Source organism: Phaseolus vulgaris, chromosome 9 (assembly GCF_051622355.1).
Source record: "Phaseolus vulgaris cultivar YP4 chromosome 9, ASM5162235v1, whole genome shotgun sequence".
Taxonomy (NCBI): Eukaryota; Viridiplantae; Streptophyta; class Magnoliopsida; order Fabales; family Fabaceae; genus Phaseolus; species Phaseolus vulgaris.
Genome location: NC_143506.1, coordinates 11,262,667 through 11,286,167, shown reverse-complemented (window position 1 = coordinate 11,286,167; position 23,501 = coordinate 11,262,667). Strand labels below are relative to the sequence as shown.

General features: G+C 31.4%; 2 protein-coding genes across 8 annotated transcripts; one reads left to right on the top strand and one right to left on the bottom strand.

Annotated features, from left to right (window-relative positions):
- The first annotated feature begins 13,061 nt into the window (after positions 1-13,061).
- On the top strand, positions 13,062-16,297 carry GRF7 (growth-regulating factor 7). Of its 7 annotated transcripts, none has more exons than XM_068625710.2 (4): positions 13,062-13,847; positions 14,067-14,252; positions 14,530-14,971; positions 15,320-16,297. In XM_068625710.2, exons 1-4 carry the CDS (start codon positions 13,466-13,468, stop codon positions 16,092-16,094), a joined length of 1,785 nt encoding a protein of 594 aa, XP_068481811.2. In that variant the 5' UTR covers positions 13,062-13,465; the 3' UTR covers positions 16,095-16,297. The 7 variants fall into 7 exon arrangements, with proteins under 7 accessions (XP_068481811.2, XP_068481814.2, XP_068481813.2 ...); XM_068625713.2 differs by having other exon boundaries at positions 13,098-13,847; positions 14,070-14,228; XM_068625712.2 differs by having other exon boundaries at positions 13,174-13,847; positions 14,067-14,228.
- Positions 16,298-19,321: 3,024 nt separating this feature from the next.
- LOC137822989 (uncharacterized) lies at positions 19,322-22,559 on the bottom strand. Its single transcript, XM_068628053.2, has 2 exons — positions 19,978-22,559; positions 19,322-19,845 (listed from the first exon to the last, which is right to left on the bottom strand). Exons 1-2 carry the CDS (start codon positions 22,553-22,555, stop codon positions 19,442-19,444), a joined length of 2,982 nt encoding a protein of 993 aa, XP_068484154.1. The 5' UTR covers positions 22,556-22,559; the 3' UTR covers positions 19,322-19,441.
- Between the last annotated feature and the right edge of the window lie 942 nt (positions 22,560-23,501).

Here is a 23,501-nt window from a genome sequence, read left to right as displayed (position 1 = left end):
TAAATGCTATGTGTGGCAAGAGTCACTTTCTACATCACTTCAAATTTTAATTGATGTAAAATTATTTTTTTACATTGATGTAGGGTTCAATACAAAAAAAAAAAAAAAACTTCTCTATTCTATATTAACTTTTGAAACACTTTCATTGCTTGTTATATTATGCATAAATTAGTGTTTAATAAAATAAAACTAATTATAGTTTTTTAGAAATTGGAATATTTTAGAATGAAAAGAGGCATAAAATAATGTTGAAGATGAGTAGAAGGTGAAAGAAGAAAGGGAAAGAAATGATTTGAAGAGTTACACACATTGGGAAGGGAAAGAATATTAATCCGTTTTCCTAGGAAAACAAAGAAAGAAAGGTGTGTGTGGATGGGGCCATGTGGGTGTGGTCCTATGAGATCCATTGCATGTTGAGAAGAAGATAGAAATAGAAATGGTCCCTCCCTAGTGAAAAGAAAGGGAAATTCTAAATTATGAAAAAGGAAAAGGCAAAAAGAAAAAGAAGAAATAATTGATTTCAGAAAATCATTGCATAGTCGGTGTTTCCTTGACGGTGGTAGCTTTGGAATCAACAACGGACAAAAAAGCTTAGCATAGATGAGATGAGATCCCCACCATCCTATACCCTACTTACTCTTTTTTGCTTCCTCTATTTTTCCTTCTGCAACCCTATCCTTACTCCTTTACAATCAACTTTTACCAATTTTTAAAACACCAAAATCCAATCTCTAACCGTTTTCCTTACAACAAACTCACATTATTTGGTTTCTTTTTCACAACTTCAATCACCGTATTCCAATAATTATCCATTTTAAATATTTTAAACTTTAAAGAAAGTTTTTGTTTACTTTGTTACATCGTAGAAAGGGAGATTTCTTTAACTGCTATGTGTTTCAAGTCCTTGATTCTGTCATATTTTTGTTATTTAGCATGAGAATATAAGATGGTATTTTGTTTTTCAAGTCAATTTGAATAGAGTGTTAAAGATTTTAACATTATCTTATTTTTAGGGTAGCTTCTTACTTATTTATAGATATAATTTTTGGTTTTAAGACATTATGTACTAATACGGTTTAACTAAACTCAATTTACCCACTAATCATAATTTAGGTGTATTTATTGTGTGATATTTGTTTAATGATAATACTAATTAATCTGAAATGTCTCGAAAGCCGGCTGATAAAGTATTTACGTATATACAGGTATTCAGTCTCTAAGTAGTAAATACTTAATAATAAAATATATTTAAATTATGGAATCTCTCAACTTTATAAAATGTGAAACTATTGAAGATACAGAAGCACTCTACTTTGATCATTATAAAAATAAAAAAGTAAGATATGTAAGAAGTTTTGGAAAGATGGTAAGTGGTGATGACCTATTAGTAGCCTTTCTTTGAGACCTGGGCAAAGTGAGGTTGGAGGAAAAACCAATACTTTATTTTTATCTTCATAAATGAAGAATAAAGGAGGATAAGAATTCCATTAAAGGAAAAGATTGTTTGCGTTTGGGGCAATGGAAGATTTGAATGTTAAATAAGGTTATTGTGTGGACGCGAAGGAAAGGGTTAGAGATTTAGAAAAGTGATTAAATTTGGGAATGGAAGGAAGATGGAGTGGAAATGAGGCAGTGTTTGGGAATGGGGAATGGTAGGGAAGAAAAGCAAATGTGAATTAGTTAAAGGAGAGAGAGAGAATGTGTAGTTTGAAATGCAAATTGTTTGGAGATAGTGAGTGATGTGACACACCGTTTGTAATTGTATTCGACAGCTGTCTACCTCTTTCGCTGTCTTTTTACCAATTTCCAGCTTCATTAAATATATATTTCATATTTTTTAAAGAAAAATTAATTCAAAATAAATTTTACCTCCATTTCAACTCACTTAAAAAAATTATTATAATGTTCTTTAACTTAACTGATTTTTTTTTACTAAAATAAACCAAATCTCCTTATCCTTTTTCGTCTATAATATAATAAGGGTGATGATATGTTTTGGAAGAAAAAGTAAAGTAAGAAGTAGCAGTTCTAATAATGGGTCAGTTATTTGTTAAGATAGATTCCAATAATAATTTTTTTTTATTACACAATTCATATTATTTTCACTTTGATGTTTACTTACACATACAAAAGGTTTTAAATATAAATGTTGGTAGAATAGAAGGAAAATAGTTATATCTTATTCCAAACTCACATCACTAAAGACACAACAAGCAAATTTCAAAATGGTCGGTCATCTCAAGTTACAAAGTCGGGTCCCACCAAATCTTAAGATAACATCAGTAGAAGAAAAAAATTATAAACCAGAGCACCTAAAGTTCTTCATGTTAGTCTTCTTAAATGTTTGGAATATGTTGTAAATAAATTGAGCTCACTTTAGGCGTCCAAATAACAAAGATATGCTAGAATAAGGTATCATTAACATAATAGGGGGTGTGGGTAGCATTTTAGCTTGTTCCTAACCCATTTAGAGACATTTTGACATAGTTTCTAGAAGGACAATCCTAGGATGCGAGATTGACTTAGTCAAACCCTAAGGCTGTCCATTTTTTTCCTTTTTCTCATCCTACCCCTTTATCTTGTTCTTCAAGGCTTATTCACCTATAAATAGGAGGCCTACCTAGTGTATTTTACAAGTTGAAATTATAGTAAAGAAATTTTTCACAATTTTTGTCTGAGTAGTGAGTGAGTGTTCTCCTCCAAAATTGGTCTTATCTTGGGTTCATGATGGTCTCAAGTGGCAGCCCCATCCCACTTATCTTGGTGGTTCCATCCCATCAAGTGACGTGATACACTATTACTCCACCATCCATAAGTTCTTCTTTCATCATCTCTTCCATTAATCCATTCCTTTTCATGTTTACATCTTCCTTGTTCTTTAATTGTTTCCTTATGTCTATTCGGTTTTGTTCTTCTTGTTTTCGTTTCCTTATATGATCCCACCCTTTAACTTATCACCATTTAATTGTGTTTTCTTTTTGCCTTTGTGAAATGAACCTTCACATATACTTAACCACTTTGTTAAGTTAATGTCCAGTGGGGATTTTCCTTAGGTTATCACCTATAATTGTCTAAAATTCAAATCTAACTAAAGTGTCACAATAAAAATGATCAATCATAAAATCAACTCACATCAGTATAATAGAAGTAAAACAGTTATATCTTATTCAAAGCAACCTTGAAGGGCTTATTAACCCTTTTTTTTTGTTACAATACAGTTGTTTTGTTTTAAAAACAGAACCAAAACTAACTACTAACTCTCTTTTAAAAGAGTTATATAACAAATGTCCCCTCCATGACAAGGACTTGACCACAAGGCCCGACCCTTACACCCATTTTAAAGTTTGGAAATTTTGTTGCATTTCATAGAGGTTTCTCTATATTACATCTCTTGGATTTGTCTCATTCCATTGCACCAACACTTCAGTTACAAATTTATTGTTTTGTTTCTTCATTCTACGCGCTAGAATCACCAATGGTTGTGGAACAAAATGACCATCATTGTCAGCAAAAGGTAAAGTTGTAGATACTGATTTATTTTCATGTGATGGTTTGAGTAAGGAAACATGGAAAACATCATGAATCTTAGAGTCAATATGTAATTCCAGTTTATAGAGGGATCTTAGTTTCTTCATAGGGCCTTGGTGTATTCTGAGAGATTTTAATGATGTGTTCTCGGTGGATGACGGTAAAGGAGGGGAGGGGGTGGTTCATAATCAGGTTTCTTGTAATGGATTCCATGATTGAATTAATATTAATGATCTTTCTTGTATGCCTTTTATTGGATCTTGTTATACTAGGTGTAAATTGGATTAATACTAATAATATTAATAATTTATATCTATATATAAAGGGGATTCTCCATTATAACCGTTTTTTGGTGTACACACTTTTTTTTTCCGATTATATCCTTATTTAGTTTATTGGTTGCTGAGTTTTATGGAGTTATACATGCTATGGAGGAAGCTCAAAAGATGGGACTTACTAATGTTTGGCTTGAATGTGATTCTGTCTTGGTTTGTGCTGCGTTTACTGCTAGGACTACTGTTCCGTGAATGCTTCGTAATCGATGGAATACTTGTCTTAATTTTTGTAGGACAATCAGGTTTAGGGTTACTCATATTTTTCGTGAGGGAAATGCATGTGCTGATAAGTTAGCTAATTTAGGGTTCATTCATAGACAATCATTTCATTGGTATAATAGACTTCCATCTAGTCTGTTCTTAGAATTCTTTATGAATAGGTATAGTCTACCTATGTATCGTTTTTGTTAACATGTGGGTTTTGGTCTAGTCCCCCATATTTTTGTATTTTCTTTCTTTTTCCTTTTTTTAATAATATTTTTTTCATGTGATGGCAGATGATTGTTGTTACTTGAGATGTCAGCCTAGCTGAGATGTCAAGTTGCATAGTGATGCCTAACATGAAAATTTTCATTAAAAAAAAAAAGCATTAGGAAGGAAGAGCAAAGTTAACAAAAACAATTTTTTTTTTCAGTTTTTTATTTATTGTCGCTTAATGGTTACTAGATGTGGAGAGAGTGCAGAGGTTGATACGTTACTATTTTGATTTAAACTGATTTTATTCTCTGTTTTTAAAATTAAAGATATTTGTTGTACCCTCTTCACTAGGTTTTAATTTGCCCACACAGTCTCGCTTTCTAATACTAATACAATAGGAAGATTCAGATTTGTAACAACACCAACAACAAAAGTGTTTCCCTCAATACTCAAATTGTGTCTCTGTAACCACCTTTGTCACTGCAAATGGTGAACCCACCAAAAACCTCCGATAAGAAACCTTGAAACAAACCAGAGTCATCTGATTGGAACCAAAGATTGAAACACCACCACTACATGGCTATACGAAAATTATATACTGTTTGGGATATTCAAAAAATTATTCAAACGGTATCAATCCAAGTTTTTCACAAAGAAAGAAAACTTACATCTGGAAGATCGCCCCCATTCACATCATCTTCCTGGTAGATAGATTATTCCACCCATTAACTTTTTCATTTTTTTCTTTAGTGTTTAGTGGCATCGAAATTTGTTATCCTTTGATTTTTAGTTATGGGTGGTGGATACGGTATTGAGAGACACATTTTCATGTAAAGTGTTTTACTTTATTATCGTCAAATATCCCTATAGTAGTACTAAACTACTCTTAGAATTATATGGTTGATCTTGACACTCTACCAACATTAGATGTTCAAATGTGCAACAAATTAAAAAGACAAGTTTTACTATAATTCATTCCAAACCACATTCTTCTACTCATCGGCCATCAAACCAAAACAAAATTTATTTGCTTGAAATGCTTAATGTGGAGCTGGAAGGGAAAAAATAAATTTTTTTAATTATTGATATTTTAAAAGGAAATTCTTAAAATTTATTTATAGATATAAAAAAGATAAATTAAAAGAAGATAATGAATAATAGGATGATTATAATTTTTTTTTGTTTTATATTTTTCTTTTAGAAAACAAAGATAAATTTATTTTTCTCTTTTAATTTTTAAGTTTATATTTTTTTAAATCGGATGGTTATTTTGTTTTCATATGGTAGATAAAATTACAAGTTTTTTTTTTTTTTGCATTTTGTCAAAATAAATTTTGTATTTAGAAATAATTTCACACAAAAACTCTAAATCCTTATGAATACTTTTGTCAACTATAAATTTATATTATAATATTTTAATTCTTCATATTTAGATTTACAAATTTAGAATCTCTTTAAGAAAAATATTAAAAAATGTACCATTTAAAAAAAGTTATTTTTTATATAAATTTCTTTGAATAAAAGAATAATGTATTACTTTTACTAAGTTTTTCATTTTTTACCATGTTAAACAACTAAATAAGAATAATAAATAAAATTACATATAAAAAATTTGAGAAAGAAAAAAATATAAAATTTCACTTTTTTTATGAAAAAAAAATGATTAACAACTGTTCCGATAAACATTAAATATAAGTTTGGTATGAAGGGTTGGTTTCATTAAAGTACGCATTTCACTCTCATTTTGTTTTTCAGGTTATTCTATCATACAAGCAATTTTATAAAGTATTTATTTTTCTTAAATAATTAATAACTGATATTAAAAATCTAGAAATGCGTATTTTTTTTTTTTTATAAAAAGTTTTCATGTGAGACATCATTATGCTACTTGGCATCTCAACTAGACTGACACCTCAAGTAACAACAATCATTTGTCATCACATCACATGAAAAAAATATTATTAAAAAAAGAAAAAGAAAAAAAATACAAAAATATGGGGACTAGACCAAAACCCATATGTTAACAAAAACGATACATAGGTAGACTATACCTATTAATAAAAAATTCTAAGAACATACTAGATGGAAGTCCATTATACCAATGAAAGGATTCTCTATGAATAAATCATAAATTAGCCAACTTATCAGCACACGTATTCCCTTCACAAAAAATATGAGTAACCCTAAACCTGATTTTTCCATAGTAATTAAGACAAGTATTTCATCGATTACGAAGCATCCAAGGAACATTTGTTCTAGCAGTAAACGCAACACAAACCAAGGCAGAGTCACATTCCAGCCAGACATTAGTAAGATCCAACTTTTGAGCTTCCTCCAAAGCATATATAACTCCATAAAATTCAGCAACCAAAGCAGTCTGGACGTCAAGAAACGCAGAGAAAGCTCCAATAAACTTTCACATACTCTCACGGAAAATACTTTCACAAGCGGCAAAACCTGGATAACCCCTAGCAGCCCCATCAATGTTAATTTTAACACAGCCTGGTGAAGGAAACTGTCATCTAACCGGAAGAGGACGTAGAACTTTACCAGTACGGGTGTTAATACCAGAAAACTTGAGCACATTGAAATTGAACATATTATTCTTCATTGAAACTTTAGACAAATTACCCATTAGACAAGTTAAATCTTTAATAACCAAAATAGCCCTAGAAACCTCAATCTTATCCTGAAAACAAACATAATTTCTCATACTCCATATCATCCAAATAGAAAAAGTTAAATATTATCAATATTTTTGGATATCTCTCATTAATAACTATATTTATATTTTTGAATTTTTTAAATAACTTTTCTAATGTTTATTATTTTTCTACATTTTAATAGATTACATAACAAAATGAAAAATATAAGTGATAAAAAATCAACACTATAAAGACAAACTTAAAGACTGAATATTGTAAATAGAAAACGAAGAATGATCATTGAACGAAGGATAAATAAATTATCTACACTAAGAAGAATTTATAAAGAAAGAAGATTGACATGCATTCCACATTTAACTCGATCAATCGTAGAAATAAAAAAAAATACATAATAATAATAATGAATAAATAAATAAATAAAAAATACAAATACACAAGCGCAGTAACGCCCGTTAGTATTAATAATATTAATAATATTTAATAATACTAATAATATCAATAGTATCAATAATATTTAATAATACTAATAATATCAATAATATTAATAATATTAACAATATGATTGATATTAAATATATGAATAATATTAATAAAGTTTATATTATTAATTATATTAATATTGATAATCTTACTAATAAATATAATAATAATCATAATATGACAATAAGACTTGACTGATGTAATGGTTAAAACTTCTTTTGTCATTTTTTAAGGGATTTTGCTTCGAGTGTTTTTGTAGCTTTGAGTCTCACATGTTCACTCGGATTAAAAGACAATGAATGTGGTTTGTTTCCAATGATTTAAGAAGATGGAAAAGCGTTGATTTGGGAAAGAGGGATAAAATGAATCCCCTGGACCATGCAAAGAATATGAACGAAGTTTACAAAACTTCACATAATAACGGTACAAATTAAAATTACCCTTAATTACTTTTTTATATACATATAAAATTACACTTTATATATATATATATATATATATATTATAATAAAAAATAATATATATTTATAACATAAATAAAAATAAAATAATTAATTATAATAATATAATATAATAGTAATAAAATAAATATATTCATATAATAATATAAATGTATTTATATAGTAATAATAAAATAAAATAAATTAGTAATATAAATGAAAAACTATAAAATAATAGTAATATATTTAAAATTTAAAATAAGAATAATATATAAAAAAAGGTATGTGTTCGCTTTGTGAAAAGCAAGAGAAATCTATTCAACATCTATTTTTTGAATGTTCTAACGCATTGCATATTTGGAGTTGGGTACGACAAATTTTTCTTACTTCTCATTTCTCTAATAAGGATGATCTACTTTCTTTTATTAAGAGTGATGGTAGTCCTTTGGTTAAATTGATTAAGCTTGCGGTGATAACCTTTTCTATATGGATGATATGGCGTATGAGGAATTATGTTAGATTTCAGGATAAGATTGGGGTTTCTAAGGCTATTTCGATAATTAAAGATTTAACTTGTCTAGTGGGAAATTCGTCTAAAGCTTCAATGAAGAATGATATGTTGGACTTCAACGTGATTAAGTTTTTCGGTATTAAGACTCGTAGTGGTAAAGTTCTTCGTCCTCTTCCTATTAGATGGGAATTTCCTTCACCAGGCTGGGTCAAAATTAATACTGATGGGGCTGCTAGGGGGTATCCTGGTCTTGCTACTTGTGGAGGTATTTTTCGTGGGAGTATGGGAGAATTTATTGGTGCTTTTTCAGCGTTTCTTGAAGTTTAAACTACTTTGGTTGCTGAATTTTATGGAGTTATACATGCTATGGAGGAAGCTCAAAAAATGGGACTTACTAATGTCTGGCTTGAATGTGATTCTGCCTTGGTTTGTGCTGCGTTTACTGCTAGGACTAATGTTCCGTGGATGCTTCAGAATCGATGGAATACTTGTCTTAATTTTTGTGGGACAATCAGGTTTAGGGTAACTCATATTTTTCGTGAAGGGAATGCGTGTGCTGATAAGTTGGCTAATTTAGGATTTATTCATAGAGAATCTTTTCATTGGTATAATAGACTCCCAGTTAGTCTGTTCTTAGAATTCTTTATGAATACGTATAATCTACCTATGTATCGTTTGTGTTAACATATGAGTTTTGGTCTAGTCCCCCCATATTTTTGTATTTTCTTTCTTTTTTCTTTTTTTAATAATATTTTTTTTCATGTGATGGCAGATGATTGTTGTTACTTGAGGTGCCAGCTTAGCTGAGATGTCAAGTTGCATAGTGATGCCTAACACGAAAACTTTATAAAAAAAAAATAAAAAAAAATAAAAAAAAAATATATATATATAAAGGTAATAAAATTATAAATAATACTAGTAACTAAATAAATTTTTAAAATAATAATAAAATAATAATAATAATAAATTATAAACAATAATAATAAAAATAAATTACATATTTAATAATAATTAAAATAAATTTATTAAATAATAATATTAACAATAATAAAAGTTAATTTTAATTTTATGAAAATATTTTTATATGTATTTATAAAATTTTAATTAACTAAAATTTACACAAAAATATCTCCTACTTTATTATTTAAATATTTTTTAAGAAAAAGATATATTTATCAATTTACATTTTATACATTTAAAAAAAATAAAAAAAATCCTTACAAAAAATCATAATATCACTTACGAACTTCAATAAATTTTTCTCACAAATGCACTCTAACATATTTTAATCCAAACAACATCACTTTCTTTACAGTTTCTTCTCAAGTCACTCTAAATCCACTCCCTCAAATTCTCTCTTCAATCTAAACACAATCTTAGGATACAAACTATATCAAGAAAAAATTCAAAAATCAAGGAATACAAAATTAATAGAATGTAGAAAAAAGAAAAAAAAGCTTCAAATTTCTTTCAAATATGTGAAGATTTGTGAAGAATCAATGTTAAAAATTTATATTTAATATATATTTTATAATTTGTATATTAAATATATATTATATATTAATATTATTAATTTATTCATATTTATATTTATATTATAATAATATAAGAGAATTAATTATTAAAATTTATATTATTTTATAATTTTTAAAAATTTATAATATCTATTAAATCATTCACAAACTGTTTTTTTTTTTCACTTTCCACCACCTTATTTACCTTGATAAAAAAAAACACACTTTCCTTACGTTTTCTCTACAAATCCAATACCTAATTCAAACAAAGTGTAAATGTATACGTATATATGACTTCCATCTCTTTGAGTGTTGAAGTCCCAAATCATGTAAAGATATTTGTGATTCTACCCAACAAGTCATACTTAGATACGCTTATGCCTTTTATGATTAGGAAGAGAATGTTTAAATTTTAGACCGTGTACTTAAATTAATTTTCAATTTTTATTAAACATTTCTAACATGTTTAATAATTTTTTTTTCAAATTCAGTTAAATTTGATTAGAAGTAAAATTTACCCCAAACTCAAATTAACTTAAAAATTTTAAAAAATTATTTTTTAAACTCTAATTAATTTCAACTTAATTTATTTTTTAAACCAAAATCTGAACTCACAATTAATCTACTTCAAATGTAGAACCATTTAACCAATTTGGATATGTATATTTTGGTATCCATGATGGCAGGCTTAAAGTTCACCTAAACTAAAAAGTCAGTTAACATCAATTTAATTACAATACCTTAATTAAATATTTTTCTCGGACTACCTTAATGAAATTTGATATTAGTTAAGAATGGAAAATATTCGAAAGAAAACTCTAATGAAATTTTAGATATTGTATAATTAAATAAGGTTGGAATTTCTTACATTTAAAATGTTTGAAATCAATACACATGACTTCGTTTTTTCTTACATTGGAGACAAGAGGGAATAAGATAAATTTATTCTGTCTATTACGGGATTAAAGAAGATCAGCAACACACATTAATAAATTAGTTAGAAAATACTTAAGTGGAGTGAGTGAGATGACGGGCCTCACTAATTTTAAGGATAATTTTTAAAAATATTATAAATTATTAATAACTTTAAAGTTACTAACTAAATAACCTACCTTTTTAATAAATGTTAATTACTTAAAAATACATATATTAATTTTTTAATAAATATATCTAGAGACACGGAAAGCATAATTAAATATATTTAGTCTTATAAAATAGGATATATTGTTTTGCTCAATCCATAAAATTTCAAGACCAATTCTATTCGGTTTCTTAAGTTTAAAATGTATTTTCACTTTAAGGGACTACTCATTTGGATCTTTCAAGCTAATCTCATTAATTCAATGTAGTTATTAGCCACACCATAGTCACTTCACATGCATTATAGTCACCTTATACGTTAGAGAAATAACAAAACCAGACATTTATAAATTTAAAATGAGCAAAACTGATTATTTTATACACTTAAAGAGACTAAAATTAGTGTTTTATGTAAGAAAAATAAAATATGAAAGAAGTTACAACTTTCATATAATTTGCGTTTGTTGATGGGAACAATCCTCATATTTACTCATCATCAAATCTCCACCAAACTAAGATGAATCTAATTGTTAGCGTTGGAGAATTTAATTCATCTTAACTCACATCACACATAGACTACCATATTTAGTGAAAACAAAGTAGGGAACAGAATTAGGGAAATTTTGCCATGTTCGAGTTATGTGAAAATTTTGAAGATTTCGAGATACTAAAGTCGTTGATTTTAAATTTGAGATGAAATAAAATAAATGAAAAATTGACAGGGATTAAAATAAAAAACTACATTTAAATATAAAAATTTCGTATTATTATTCTTATATGGATTTCACAATTGTACGTAGTTTTTCAGGAAGAAGAGTGATGTGAAGATTGGTTAGAAGGTAAATAAAAAGTTTTGGGGGGCCAGTGAAGTATGGTTAGAGCGGGGGCGAACATGAGGGGAGGGTGATGTGTGGGGCAACCTGTTCGATGAAATGCCACTGACAACATTAAAGATTTAGTTTCACAAACCTGACGCTGGAGGATAATTTATTAGGCCCTCCTTCACTTTTTATCAAGTATGGCCAAACAAGCCCCTCAAGAAGCTAAACTATTTTAACAAAATTTGGTGCCCCAAATTAGGACAAGTACTTTTCATTTTAAAGATCAACACAAACAGGGCACTTCGCCTTCCTTCACTTTATCTCATACCTACCTGAATGGGGTCATCACACTATTCAATTACCACTACTATTATTAATATTATTCTTTAACACATATTTCAAACAGTAATTTGAAATAAATAAAAAAACACAAAACTCAAATTGCTCTCGTGCTCACTGATTTGGACTTTCGTTCTCATAACTTGTATAATACAGCCGTACTCTGCCTATTCCTTTTTTTTTTTCATTTTTCTTTATTATATAAGTTTTGTGCAAGATTTCTGTACCAATATAATTTTCTCTTTGATTTCATGAATACCCATGTAGGTGTCCCACGTCACCATGCTATAGCAAGTGTTTGAGGAAGAAAATAATAAATTCAGAAGTCAAACATTAGACATAGAGTTGAGCTAGCAACACGAAAGACACTTGTAGCAAAAATCTCGAAGAATGACCTCCCAGCAACCTTGATTATTGATATGCATATTTTTTTAATGAAAACGTTGATTATGGAATTGTTCTTACACGTATTTGGGAATTGGAATGTAGTAGAACCGTGACTTTAGAATTTACCCGTGTCTTCCTCAGTGTGGTGCAGGAGAGGTGTTAACGGGAACTGGCTAGTATATACGGGGAAAACAAAAGGTTGCGAGTTCCCCAAAAAGAGTTTGATGAGTAAAATATGGAAAGTGAGATTTATTGAGTTGGTGTGTTATTTGAATAAACGTGGTGGTAGTGATAAAGATGAAAATGAATATTTTGAAGAGAGTTAAGAGAGAGGAGAGGACAGGGAATGAGTATGGTGGGCGTTATAGGGTAGGGAGAGAGTGGGGATATCTTGTTGTGTGGTTCCTTGGTTCCCAATAAACTCGATGAGAGATAAGAGTATCTCCAGCGGGGTCTAGCCATACATGCAGAAAGGGATAGATACCACAATAATGATGATAGATAAAAAAACTTATAAACGGACAAGAAAGAGAGAGAAAGGGTGAAAAGAAAGAAACAAAAACGGGTCACCTTTTTACTAATTTGTCTGCTAGCGTGTGGTGCGAATGTTGGAAGCATGGAAGCAAAGCAAAGGCCGAGAATGGCGGCAACCCATAACTCAATCATAAATCCCACATCAACCTCACTCTTTCTCCATTACAACACCTGGCACTAGAGGGATACCATTTTTTTATTTCTTTTTATTATCTTCACTCTATCGTTTACTGTTTAGATAGATAGATAGATAGACACAGCCCAACACAAGACATCCCAATGCCATAAACAGCACTTTCCTCCCTTACCTGAAAAGGTGCTTTTCTTATTCTTTTTTTTCCTTCATTACAAAGTGGTTCCCGATTTTCAGCAAAACTGCTTGCTTTTAATTTAATTTAACTATCGTATGAGTAATGGGTGAGTTTGGTCTTTCCCACACGAGAAAAAGAAGCAGCAGCAGCAACAACAGTGGTGGTAGCGTTGTTGGGTTGGATGTGAAACTGCAGAGCCCTGAAGCATTATTCCATAATAAGATGACGATGATGGCGCATCATAATCATCACCACCGTCCATTGTCATCACCCTTTGATAATGATTCCTGTGCTGGTGATGGCGATGGTCCCACGGCTTACATGTCTTTTACTAATCATATAAACCTTGTTAGTGGAGCTTCTGTTCTCGCTCCTGCTATTGATGGTGGCTGTGGTGCTCCTGCACCTGTAAGGACTTTGCAGCCTTTTGACATTTCTCCTTATACTTCTCCCACCACCACCTCTTCTACCTTCAAACCCTCAGGTTTGTGTTTTAATTACTTTCTCCCCCTCACTGCTGTGTGTGCTAAGCTTCGGTTTCATTGCATCTTTCTCACTAATACATCCCAAAGATTGCATCTTTTTACTAGAATAAAAAGGAAGTAAAGGTGGGTCAAAAGAGAGAGAGTGTGTGTGCGTTGGGGTTTCTGTCCTGTCTAAGACTCTGAACATACTTGTGTTGTGTCTTGGTTGTGTGTTACAGCAGGTGGGATGGCGGCTTCGTTGGGGTTTCCTTTCACAAGTGCACAATGGAGGGAGCTTGAAAGACAAGCCATGATATACAAGTACATGATGGCTTCTGTTCCTGTTCCACCTGATCTCCTCATCCATACTTCACTCACATCCTCTTCTCGCTCTGTCTGCAGTATGAATGACCCTTTGCTTTCTCGTGCGTCTTAATTTCTTATTTTCTACTCTCATTCTCATAGTTCACGCACAAACACAAGACCACACCATGTTCCCGTGCCTTTTCTGCCTTTTGAGCCCATTCCCATCTAAAGTTTGTGTCTTTCTTTGCCTGTCCTCTCTCGACCACTGTTTGTATTTGTCTCAAAACTTCACCTTTTCTTTTGTTCAAATCACTGTGGCCCTTTTCATGACATGGGGGCTTGCTTTCACTGTTTCTTGAACTTTGCATTACCTTTTGTTTTTAATTTTATTTTCAGTGGATGGTGGTTTCAATCTGAGGTTGGCTAGTAGCACTGACCCGGAGCCAGGTAGGTGTAGAAGAACAGATGGCAAAAAATGGAGATGTTCAAGAGATGTGGCTCCAAACCACAAGTACTGCGAGCGCCACATGCATAGAGGGCGTCCCCGTTCAAGAAAGCCTGTGGAAGTTAACACCAAGACCACCACTCCCACTAGCATCAACAACAATAGCCACCAAATCAAGAGGCCTCGCCATGAGTCTAATCCTTTTCCTTCTATACCTGATGTTACCGTGGCTATTTCTAACCCCACATCTAGAAAACATGGATCTTCACCCCATTTTCTTGGCTCTTCCACCACTCCGCCATACCTTGAATCTCCCCTCTCTCTTGCTAACTTTAGTCTCAAAGCTGCAAATTTTGACTCCATGGCTTCTGTTTCTGCAAATAAGGAGCCCAGGTGAGTTCCAAGTTTGAATTCACTATGTCTTTATTTCTCGGTTTGGGTTCTGATTTCAATTCTTCTTCCCTTCTCGGATCTTTTGTTTCTTAAGTAATAAACATAAAGAACAAGACATCATAACTGAAAATTTTCCAAGGCCTTATACATTTTGTTTTACTTCGATTCTGATTAAACTCGGTTGAAAATTTGAAGTATTGGTTATTTGTGCTAAAAGTCGGTCATTTTATGTCTAGTTTACTATAAAGAAGCCGAGGGAATGCTTTTCTATTTTTTGTATTTTTGGGTGTTATGTTGTTGTGATAACTTGGGTACTCTGTTACTGATCCAGTGAATTGAATGTAATAGGGGTTTGGAGTGGATGCTGAATGGAGATCCTATTTCCCTGGGTGCTTCTGACTCAGAATGGCAGTCTCTGATGCATAACAAAGTTGGGCTGAGCAGCGAGAGTTGTTGTAATAACACCCAGCCTCAGTTTCTGAATTCATTTGCACTATACAACACTGGACTGGATCAGCAAAACAGACGCCATCCTTTCCTGAATCCTCTGATTGTCCCCATGGAAAATCTCCAACCAGAGAAGACAAGGGGTTTCATTGATGCTTGGTCCAACACAGAAACTGGTGAAAACAATGCCACCACCACCAACAATAACAACAAGAACTCTGCTGTATCAATTGGTAAATTATCCCTTTCTTCTCTTGATCTATCAAAGGGGGGTGGTGCTGTGAATGAAGATTTAGGTAATGTTAACATAGGGTTGGGCCTAATGGAGTCTATTGCAAACACACACACTGATACCAAAATCTCTCTCTCAAACTGGCTCAACCCAGCACCTTGGGTGGCTTCAACGCTTGGGGGTCCTCTAGCTGAAGTTCTTAGGTCAAGCACAGTCACTGCCACCACCAAAACCAACGAAGCAACCTCCAACACACCCTCACCAGCCACTACACATGTTGAATCTAACAGTCCTCTGGGAACAATGGTGTCATCTCCATCTGGGGTGTTGCAGAAAACGCTTGTTTCATTGTCCGATAGCAGTAGCAATAGCAGCCCAACGGTTGCATCATCAAGGGCCAATTCTGAGATGACCTTGCTCAGGTTTCAACCAAATGTAAATTAATTAGCATTTCCTACTCTAGTGTTGATTTCAAATGGGGTAATATTATTATTATGTAATCTTGATATTTGGTTAACTGTGCTGTCCATTCGGGTACCTATAGGCCCTGAGTCCTATTGTTGAGGACGGTTTGTTATATACTGAAAAACCTCTGGTGAACAACCTGTGTTTCTGCTTATGTGATGAGGACTCCTTGCAGCTTTAAATTCTTCGTTCATGGAAACGTCATGATGTTACTTATCTCTACCACCCACTCTATGAATCAATGCCATGCGGTTGTTTCTTGTGGGGTCCTTCCCTCCTGACCCAACTTGTCGGAAAAGACATAAATCCAACTTTGACTATGTCAACCACCTACCTCTTCACCCTTCACCCTCCCAAAATATCAAGCACCACCATTTTTCTACTCATTTTATTTCTGGTCTTGCATGTGCCTCCACATCTTATCTCTAACAAAAATATTGTTCATAATTTTTTTTTATCAATGTTAACCAGTTGTTTAAAAATGCCACATTAACATCTCTTATAAGTTAAATTACATTTCTTAATTGTTCAAAAAATGTTATATTCACCTTTTGTACTGATTAAATTACTTTTGTCAATGTTTGCAAAAACATTACTAGGAATATTCTAATTGTAAGAGGTTAGCTTTTATGGTTTCTGGAGATAATAGGTATTGCAAAAGTTACTGTGAATTTATAAATTAAAACGTTTTGAAAAGCAGTTCTGACTTCCAACTAATTTTTTTAAATGCTGACATTTCTTATAAATAAATAAAAGATTTACAAATTTATGATCTTTTTCTCCCTTGATATAGTTACAAGGTTTGTCAATTATTTATTTTTCAAAATTCTAAATTATCTAAAAGAAATACCCTCTTTAAAATTTAAATTTAAATAAAAATGCGCCTAAATATAGATTTTCTATAAGCATATAATATTAATAAAATAATAGTTAAGTAAATGTAGTTAATGTAGTGGATGATATGATGATATTCATCTATCATTTAAACAAAAAAATTCCTTAAATTGTTCTTAATAACTACTTAGATGTCCATTTTTATCCCAAGGGAATTTTTACCAATTTTTGTGTCATGTATAAAAAAATTTGCATTCTCTTGAGAGTACCTTTTCCTTTAAGAGATTGTAAATTCCTAATTATCTAAACAACTATAAATAATTCTGAGATGAATATGGGTTGTAGGTAGACTTGCTTATGATCTACGTTTAATTTTAGTTTATTCTTAAAATAAGTTCTTTTTTATTGATTTACTAAATGAGTAGGTGGACAGAGGTTTTAATAGTTCAAAATTTCTACATTAAACGGGTTAGAGAAAAAAACAAAATGGATTTGATTGATCAAAAAATACTTTTTGTAATTGTATATAAGTTTCTCAGTTTTTAAAATATTTTACATTAATTTTTAATTGATTTTTATTATTTGTAAATTAGTCTCTGAAGCTTTTAATAATTATAATTTAGTATCTAACTAAATTCTTAATATTTATATTATATTCTTGGTCAATTCAGTCTCTTACAAACTGAATAATATTATTTGTTTTCTAGTTGTAGTTTTGAAACTTATAATGTTTGGAAAAAATAATTATCATTTAATATTTTGTGCAAAGAAGGTTATAATTTCTTTTATCTATTATTATAACTTTATGAAAATAGTACGTTATTTTAGTCAAACAATTTTTTTACATAGTGTGTTTATTCAATTAATTCACAAATGTTTAAAATTTTCTATAAAAAGTAAAATAATTTGGGAACCTTAAAAACGACCTTTTAGTTTATATTCAATCTTAATATTATAATTTCATTTAATATTCTTACAACTGCTTTTAATTTTTATTATTATATAAAAATATGAAGATAATATCAATATTTGGGTTTATGTTTTCTTTTTTACCTTTTGGAAATATAAGTTTTTCTTTGTTGTGATTTTGACAATTGTAATTAAGTAATGTTTGATTATGATGCCAATATTAACTAATTAAACTAGATTATATTGTGAATAGTTAAAATTTGAAACAAATTAACTTTTCGTATTTTTTTAAGTAAATGATTTTTTGTTTATATTCCAATTTTTAAAGATTTTTTCATTTTAAAAAATATTGGCTCTTTGGTTGGTCATGATTCATTGTGGATATTTTAACCTATAATTTTTTTTTATGTGAACTTTTTTGCCATGTAAACTTTGTTAGCTTTAATCCATGTGTGTTAAGGTTAGACCCTATGAGTTTACTTGGACATTTTGTGGACATTTTGGTATTCTGAGTTTTTCTTTATGTGGATTTTGTTTTACTTTGATTCATGTAAGTAAGGGTCAAATCTTGTGGGTTGGACCAAATTGATAAGTCTAGTTGTAGGGAAGCTTAACCAATCATAAGGTTGAAGAATATCACTTAAAAAGTTAGTTAGAATTAGGTTTTAATTTGAATTTCGCATGTTCATCTAGTGTTTCCTTATCATATCTTTTACTTCAGATACTTTGTAACTACATGTAGAAAGTGAAATTTATCACCTTCTCTGCATTGACTATTCTCCAACCTATCTCTAGTGCATTTTCTTTTGGGCCTAATACACTCATCTAATTAATTCAATTAATGTAATATTATCATCTCTATCACATTGTATTTAAAATATGAAACTCAAATTAAAACCAAGTTATAGCTACTTCTAAATTAAATTGAATGTATAATACTTACGTAACATCTAAATTTAACTCAAAATTATTGTAATCACCAATTCAACAATTTTTTTAAGATCATTTTAATGAAACTTAACAATTTCTGAAAGAAAAGGCTCTCAGTTCCATGTAAAAAAATACAAAATTTCTTATTCAAAATAAAGTTAAATTCACAAAACCCATATTTTTCCAACCCGATCCCTAATATTTTAATTGAAGTCTTAAATATGAAAACTAACCTAAAATTCAAAACCAGTTAATAGAAGTACTCCTCTACTAGTGCAAGTCATATGAACTGCGATTCGTTTTTTAAGTCTTGCTTCACTTTTTTATAGCTTTATAATTTCATTCAAAATCTTTAATTCATCTTTTTAAAGCCTCAAGTTCCTTAATAAATTTAGTTATTGTTAACGTTGAGAGTCATAAAAAGAATAATTCATTCTAAAGAGGTAGTTTAAGTTAAAAAAGATAAAATAACGATATATTATTAAAAAGTTAACTTTAAACGTTTAGTTCAATCCCTTCTAGTTCTTCTAGTTGAGGATCTCACTCATTATTGTAATTTATTAAATACATATGTATATAACTCTGCTAAATATTACTTTTTGGGCCACATCAGTGACTTGCTATGGTGATTGCATCTGGGCTGGAGGCCTACTTCAAAAAGGCAGCATAGAGTGGTTGATAGCTTGCAATTTTGATAAGGCCTCTCTCATGCTCCATCGGTCTTTGGGTTGATAAGCTGTGCAACTCAGACCAACTCTTATCACATCAGCGATGCACTCCTCAGCTTTAAGCATACAATGTGTGTTGCTGTCAAAGCCACTGCTATGATCATCACTGATTGAGCTTTGTGTTGAATATCCATAATCCTCAATCAGCCTTCTATCACCACCCATCATCACTACTTCATTCTCATCCATAGCTGAGACAAATTTCCTGAGGCTTAATCCTTCCTTGAACATTTCATCAGTTGGTCTTTTTCCTGTGAACATCTCTAGCACTAGGATCCCAAAACTGTACACATCGCCCTCAGTTGAAGCCTTGCTTCCAAAACCATATTCTGAAACATATCACCCTATTCATACAAGTGCGTGTATCTCACTTATGCACAAATAGCAAGTAAAATGAAACTACAGTAAAAAGAAAAAAGAACTCGATTATTCTTTAAAGAAAGCGAAGTGTTAATGTATACCTGGGGCAATGTAGCCAATTGATCCTTTCAGTGCTAGAGTGCTACTCTGCTTCTCTGATGTGTTTTGACACAGAAACCTTGCCAATCCAAAATCTACAACACGGGCAGTCATGTTTTCATCTAGAAGGACATTGGCAGGTTTCAGATCACAATGAGCTATTGGTGGATGACAATCATGGTGCAAGTACTCCACAGCAGAAGCAACATCAATGGCAATGCTCAATCTTTGCATCAAGGTTAGAATGGATCCTGGCTCTTCATCTCCTGGGTGTATTTTCATGTCCAAGTTTCCATTGGGCATGAATTGCATGACAAGGGCCTTAAATTCCTCCCCATTATAATCAAGGCTGGAGCAAGAAGTGATAACCTTCACCAGGTTCCGATGCCTAACATTTTTCAAAGCTTCACATTCCGCATTGAAACTCTTAGACGCTTTGCTTTGTTGCAGGTCCAGGACTTTGACAGCAAGGGTGACGGTTTCACCAGCGCTGAAGCTGAACACACCCTTGTACACAGAGGCAAAAGCTCCTTTTCCAATTAAGTTTTCAGCTGCAAAATTGTCTGTAGCTATCCGAATGTCACCATAAGTTATATTTTGAGGGAACCCCCGGAAAGGTTCAGATGACACACTGGTTTTCCTCTCCTTTCTTTTCTTCTTCATTGTCCAAAACAGAAAGAGCATTGAAATGAACAAAGCAGTGGTTCCAACTACTGCAAGTATGGTAGGGAGTAAGATTTTTCTTTTCTTTTTTCCAACAACACACAGGAGTACTCCCAAATTTTGCACAATTTCCTTGTTAACGCTACAGAGTTGATTGTTACCTCGAAGATCAAATTTGGTAAGGTTCGTAAAAAGACCTTTATCAGGAACCTCCCCTTCCAAATGGTTGAAAGACAAATTTAATTTCTGTATATACTCGAGCTTTTCTAAACTTTCAGGAATAGCACCAGTGAGACTGTTTAATGATAAATCCAAAGTCTCAAGGGATGCTAAATTCCCAATTTTAGTTGGGATTGAACCATTGAATTTGTTTCTTGACATCATTAGCCACTTCAAACCAAAACACTCTCCTATTTCCACAGGAATGTTCCCTGACATCTCGTTGTCAGAAATATTCATGGTCTCAAGCTGTTTCATGGTGCCGACCTTAGGAGGAAGCGGACCCTGCAAAGAGTTTCCTGCTAAATACAAGATTCTTAAGCCAGAAGGCTGAAAAATCTCCTTCGGTATGGTCCCACCAAGTCTATTCATTCCCAAGTCAAGAGTACTTAATCTCGTGCATTGTCCAATACTTTGGTGAATTCTACCCGAGAGCTGGTTATTGCCCATTGCAAGGGTATTCAGATTTGTGAGATTGCCAAAAATGTCTGGAATTTCCCCAGAGAATCTGTTGCTGTCTATCCTAAGATTCTGTAGATTATTTAGTGCCCCTAATTCTTGTGGTAACTCTCCAACGAAATAATTGATTTCAAAAGAAAAGGATATGAGATTTTGGAATTTGTTCATTCCTTGAGGAATGGTACCAGTAAGAAAATTATTAGCTACACAGATTTGTTGGAGATTCCGGGAAAGATTAGCAACAGAGCTTGGAAGGTCCCCAGCCAAATGGTTATCATTGATCATGAGAATTTGTAACTGGGTGGAGTTTCTAAGGGAATTAAAGAACTGGAAATTTGAAGAGGTTGTGGAAGAGAGACTATTATTACCAAGACTGAGGCGGGTAAGGTTTTTTAAGTTGTAGAATAGAGGTATGGATCCAGTAAATTTATTGTTAGCAAGGTCAATCTGTCGAAGATGTGAGGCATTGGATATGGAATTCGGAATTACCCCTTCAAACATATTGGTTGCAAGGATTAGATTTTCTAAATTTGGAAGAAAATGGCCAAGATTTTGTGGTAACTTACCCGTAAGATGGTTGCCAGTCACGGATAAAAAGACTAATGAAGAAATGTTGAAGATAGAAGTGGGAAACTTGCCAGAGAAATTGTTTACTGACAATTGAAGAACGGAAAGATTGGCAAGATTACCAAGTTCAGTTGGAATCTCACCCTCCAAACCGTTCCCTGCCAAGGAAAGATTCTCAAGAGAAGATAGATTGCCAAATGATTGAGGAATCTGACCTGTGATTTTATTGACTGAAAAGTCCAAAAATTTTAGACGGTGGAGATGGCCTAGCTGTGGTGGAAGTGTACCACTGAGATTGTTTGAAGGTAATCTAATGACACTGAGAAGTGAGAGATGGGCAAAGTCTTTGGGAATTTGGCCATGAAAGTTGTTGTTGGAAAGGTCAAGTGATTGTAGGAAAGTGAGGTTGGAAAGGTGAGGAGATAGTTTGGCAGAGAGAGAAAGTCCTGGTAGATTGAGAGATTGGATCCTATTTCCCACTTTGGTGCATGTGACACCATACCAGTTGCAGTGGTTGGAGTGTGCAGACCACCCAGAGAGAGCATTTTTTGGGTCAGTGACTTGAGATTTGAAAGAAAGAAGGACATCTGTGTCTGTGTTAGTGTTGCATGAGATGGCATGGAAATGATGAAATAGGAAAGAAGAGAGCAAGAGAAGTGGAATGTTGATCATGATGAGTAAAGTTGGCAATGTTGGGTTACATGTTCATATGCATGCAATGATGGAAGTATTTATAACCAAATCCTATTTGAAGCAGTCATACTAGCGGGACACAACATTTTGACTATTGGATTTAGTTTTTGGAGTGAGAAAGGATGCAACTAATGAGTAATTATGAGTAATCAGTGAGTGTTGTTACAACTTACATGTTTAAGTGAAACTCAATGAGCATGCATACTGTGACTAAATTCCTCAATGGAACCAGTCATGTTAGCTGCTGTTGTTGACTCTAATATTTTCAGTTAATGGCACTGGGCTGTAAAAGGGGTTTTCTGAGAAATTATTTTTTCTTTTATCGAACTATTTATTTATTAGAATCTATTACTTTGTTTCCGGACATGAAATTTTTGCAAACAAATAAAAGTATAAAAAATGAATAAAATATTATTAAATTTCAAAAATCGAAATATATTATATTAAATATATATTTTATAATTATTAAAAATTTACATAATATTATTAAAAAGTCAAAATTACTCTTAATTTTATTTGTATCAAATATTTAATAATATTAATAAAAATAAACAATAAACAATAAAAATAAATATAGTAATTTATATAATAATAATATTATTATTAATTATAAAAAAATATATAAATTAATTAATTATTTTATTATTCAAATATTTTTTAAAATAACATAAATTTATAAATTTATAGTTTACACTATTTAAAAAAATTTAAAAATTCCACAAATCACCTTTTAACTCAAAAACTTCAATAAACTTTTTTCATAAATCTACTTTAATATATTTTAGTCGAAACAATTTTCTTTTCTTTTCAAATATTCACTCTCTAAATCTTCTTTTCAATTCAAATAAAAATGAAGTTAGTAATGATGTTTAGAAAGATTATTCTGCTAATACGTCCAATTAATATGTTGCTCTCATGCAATGAA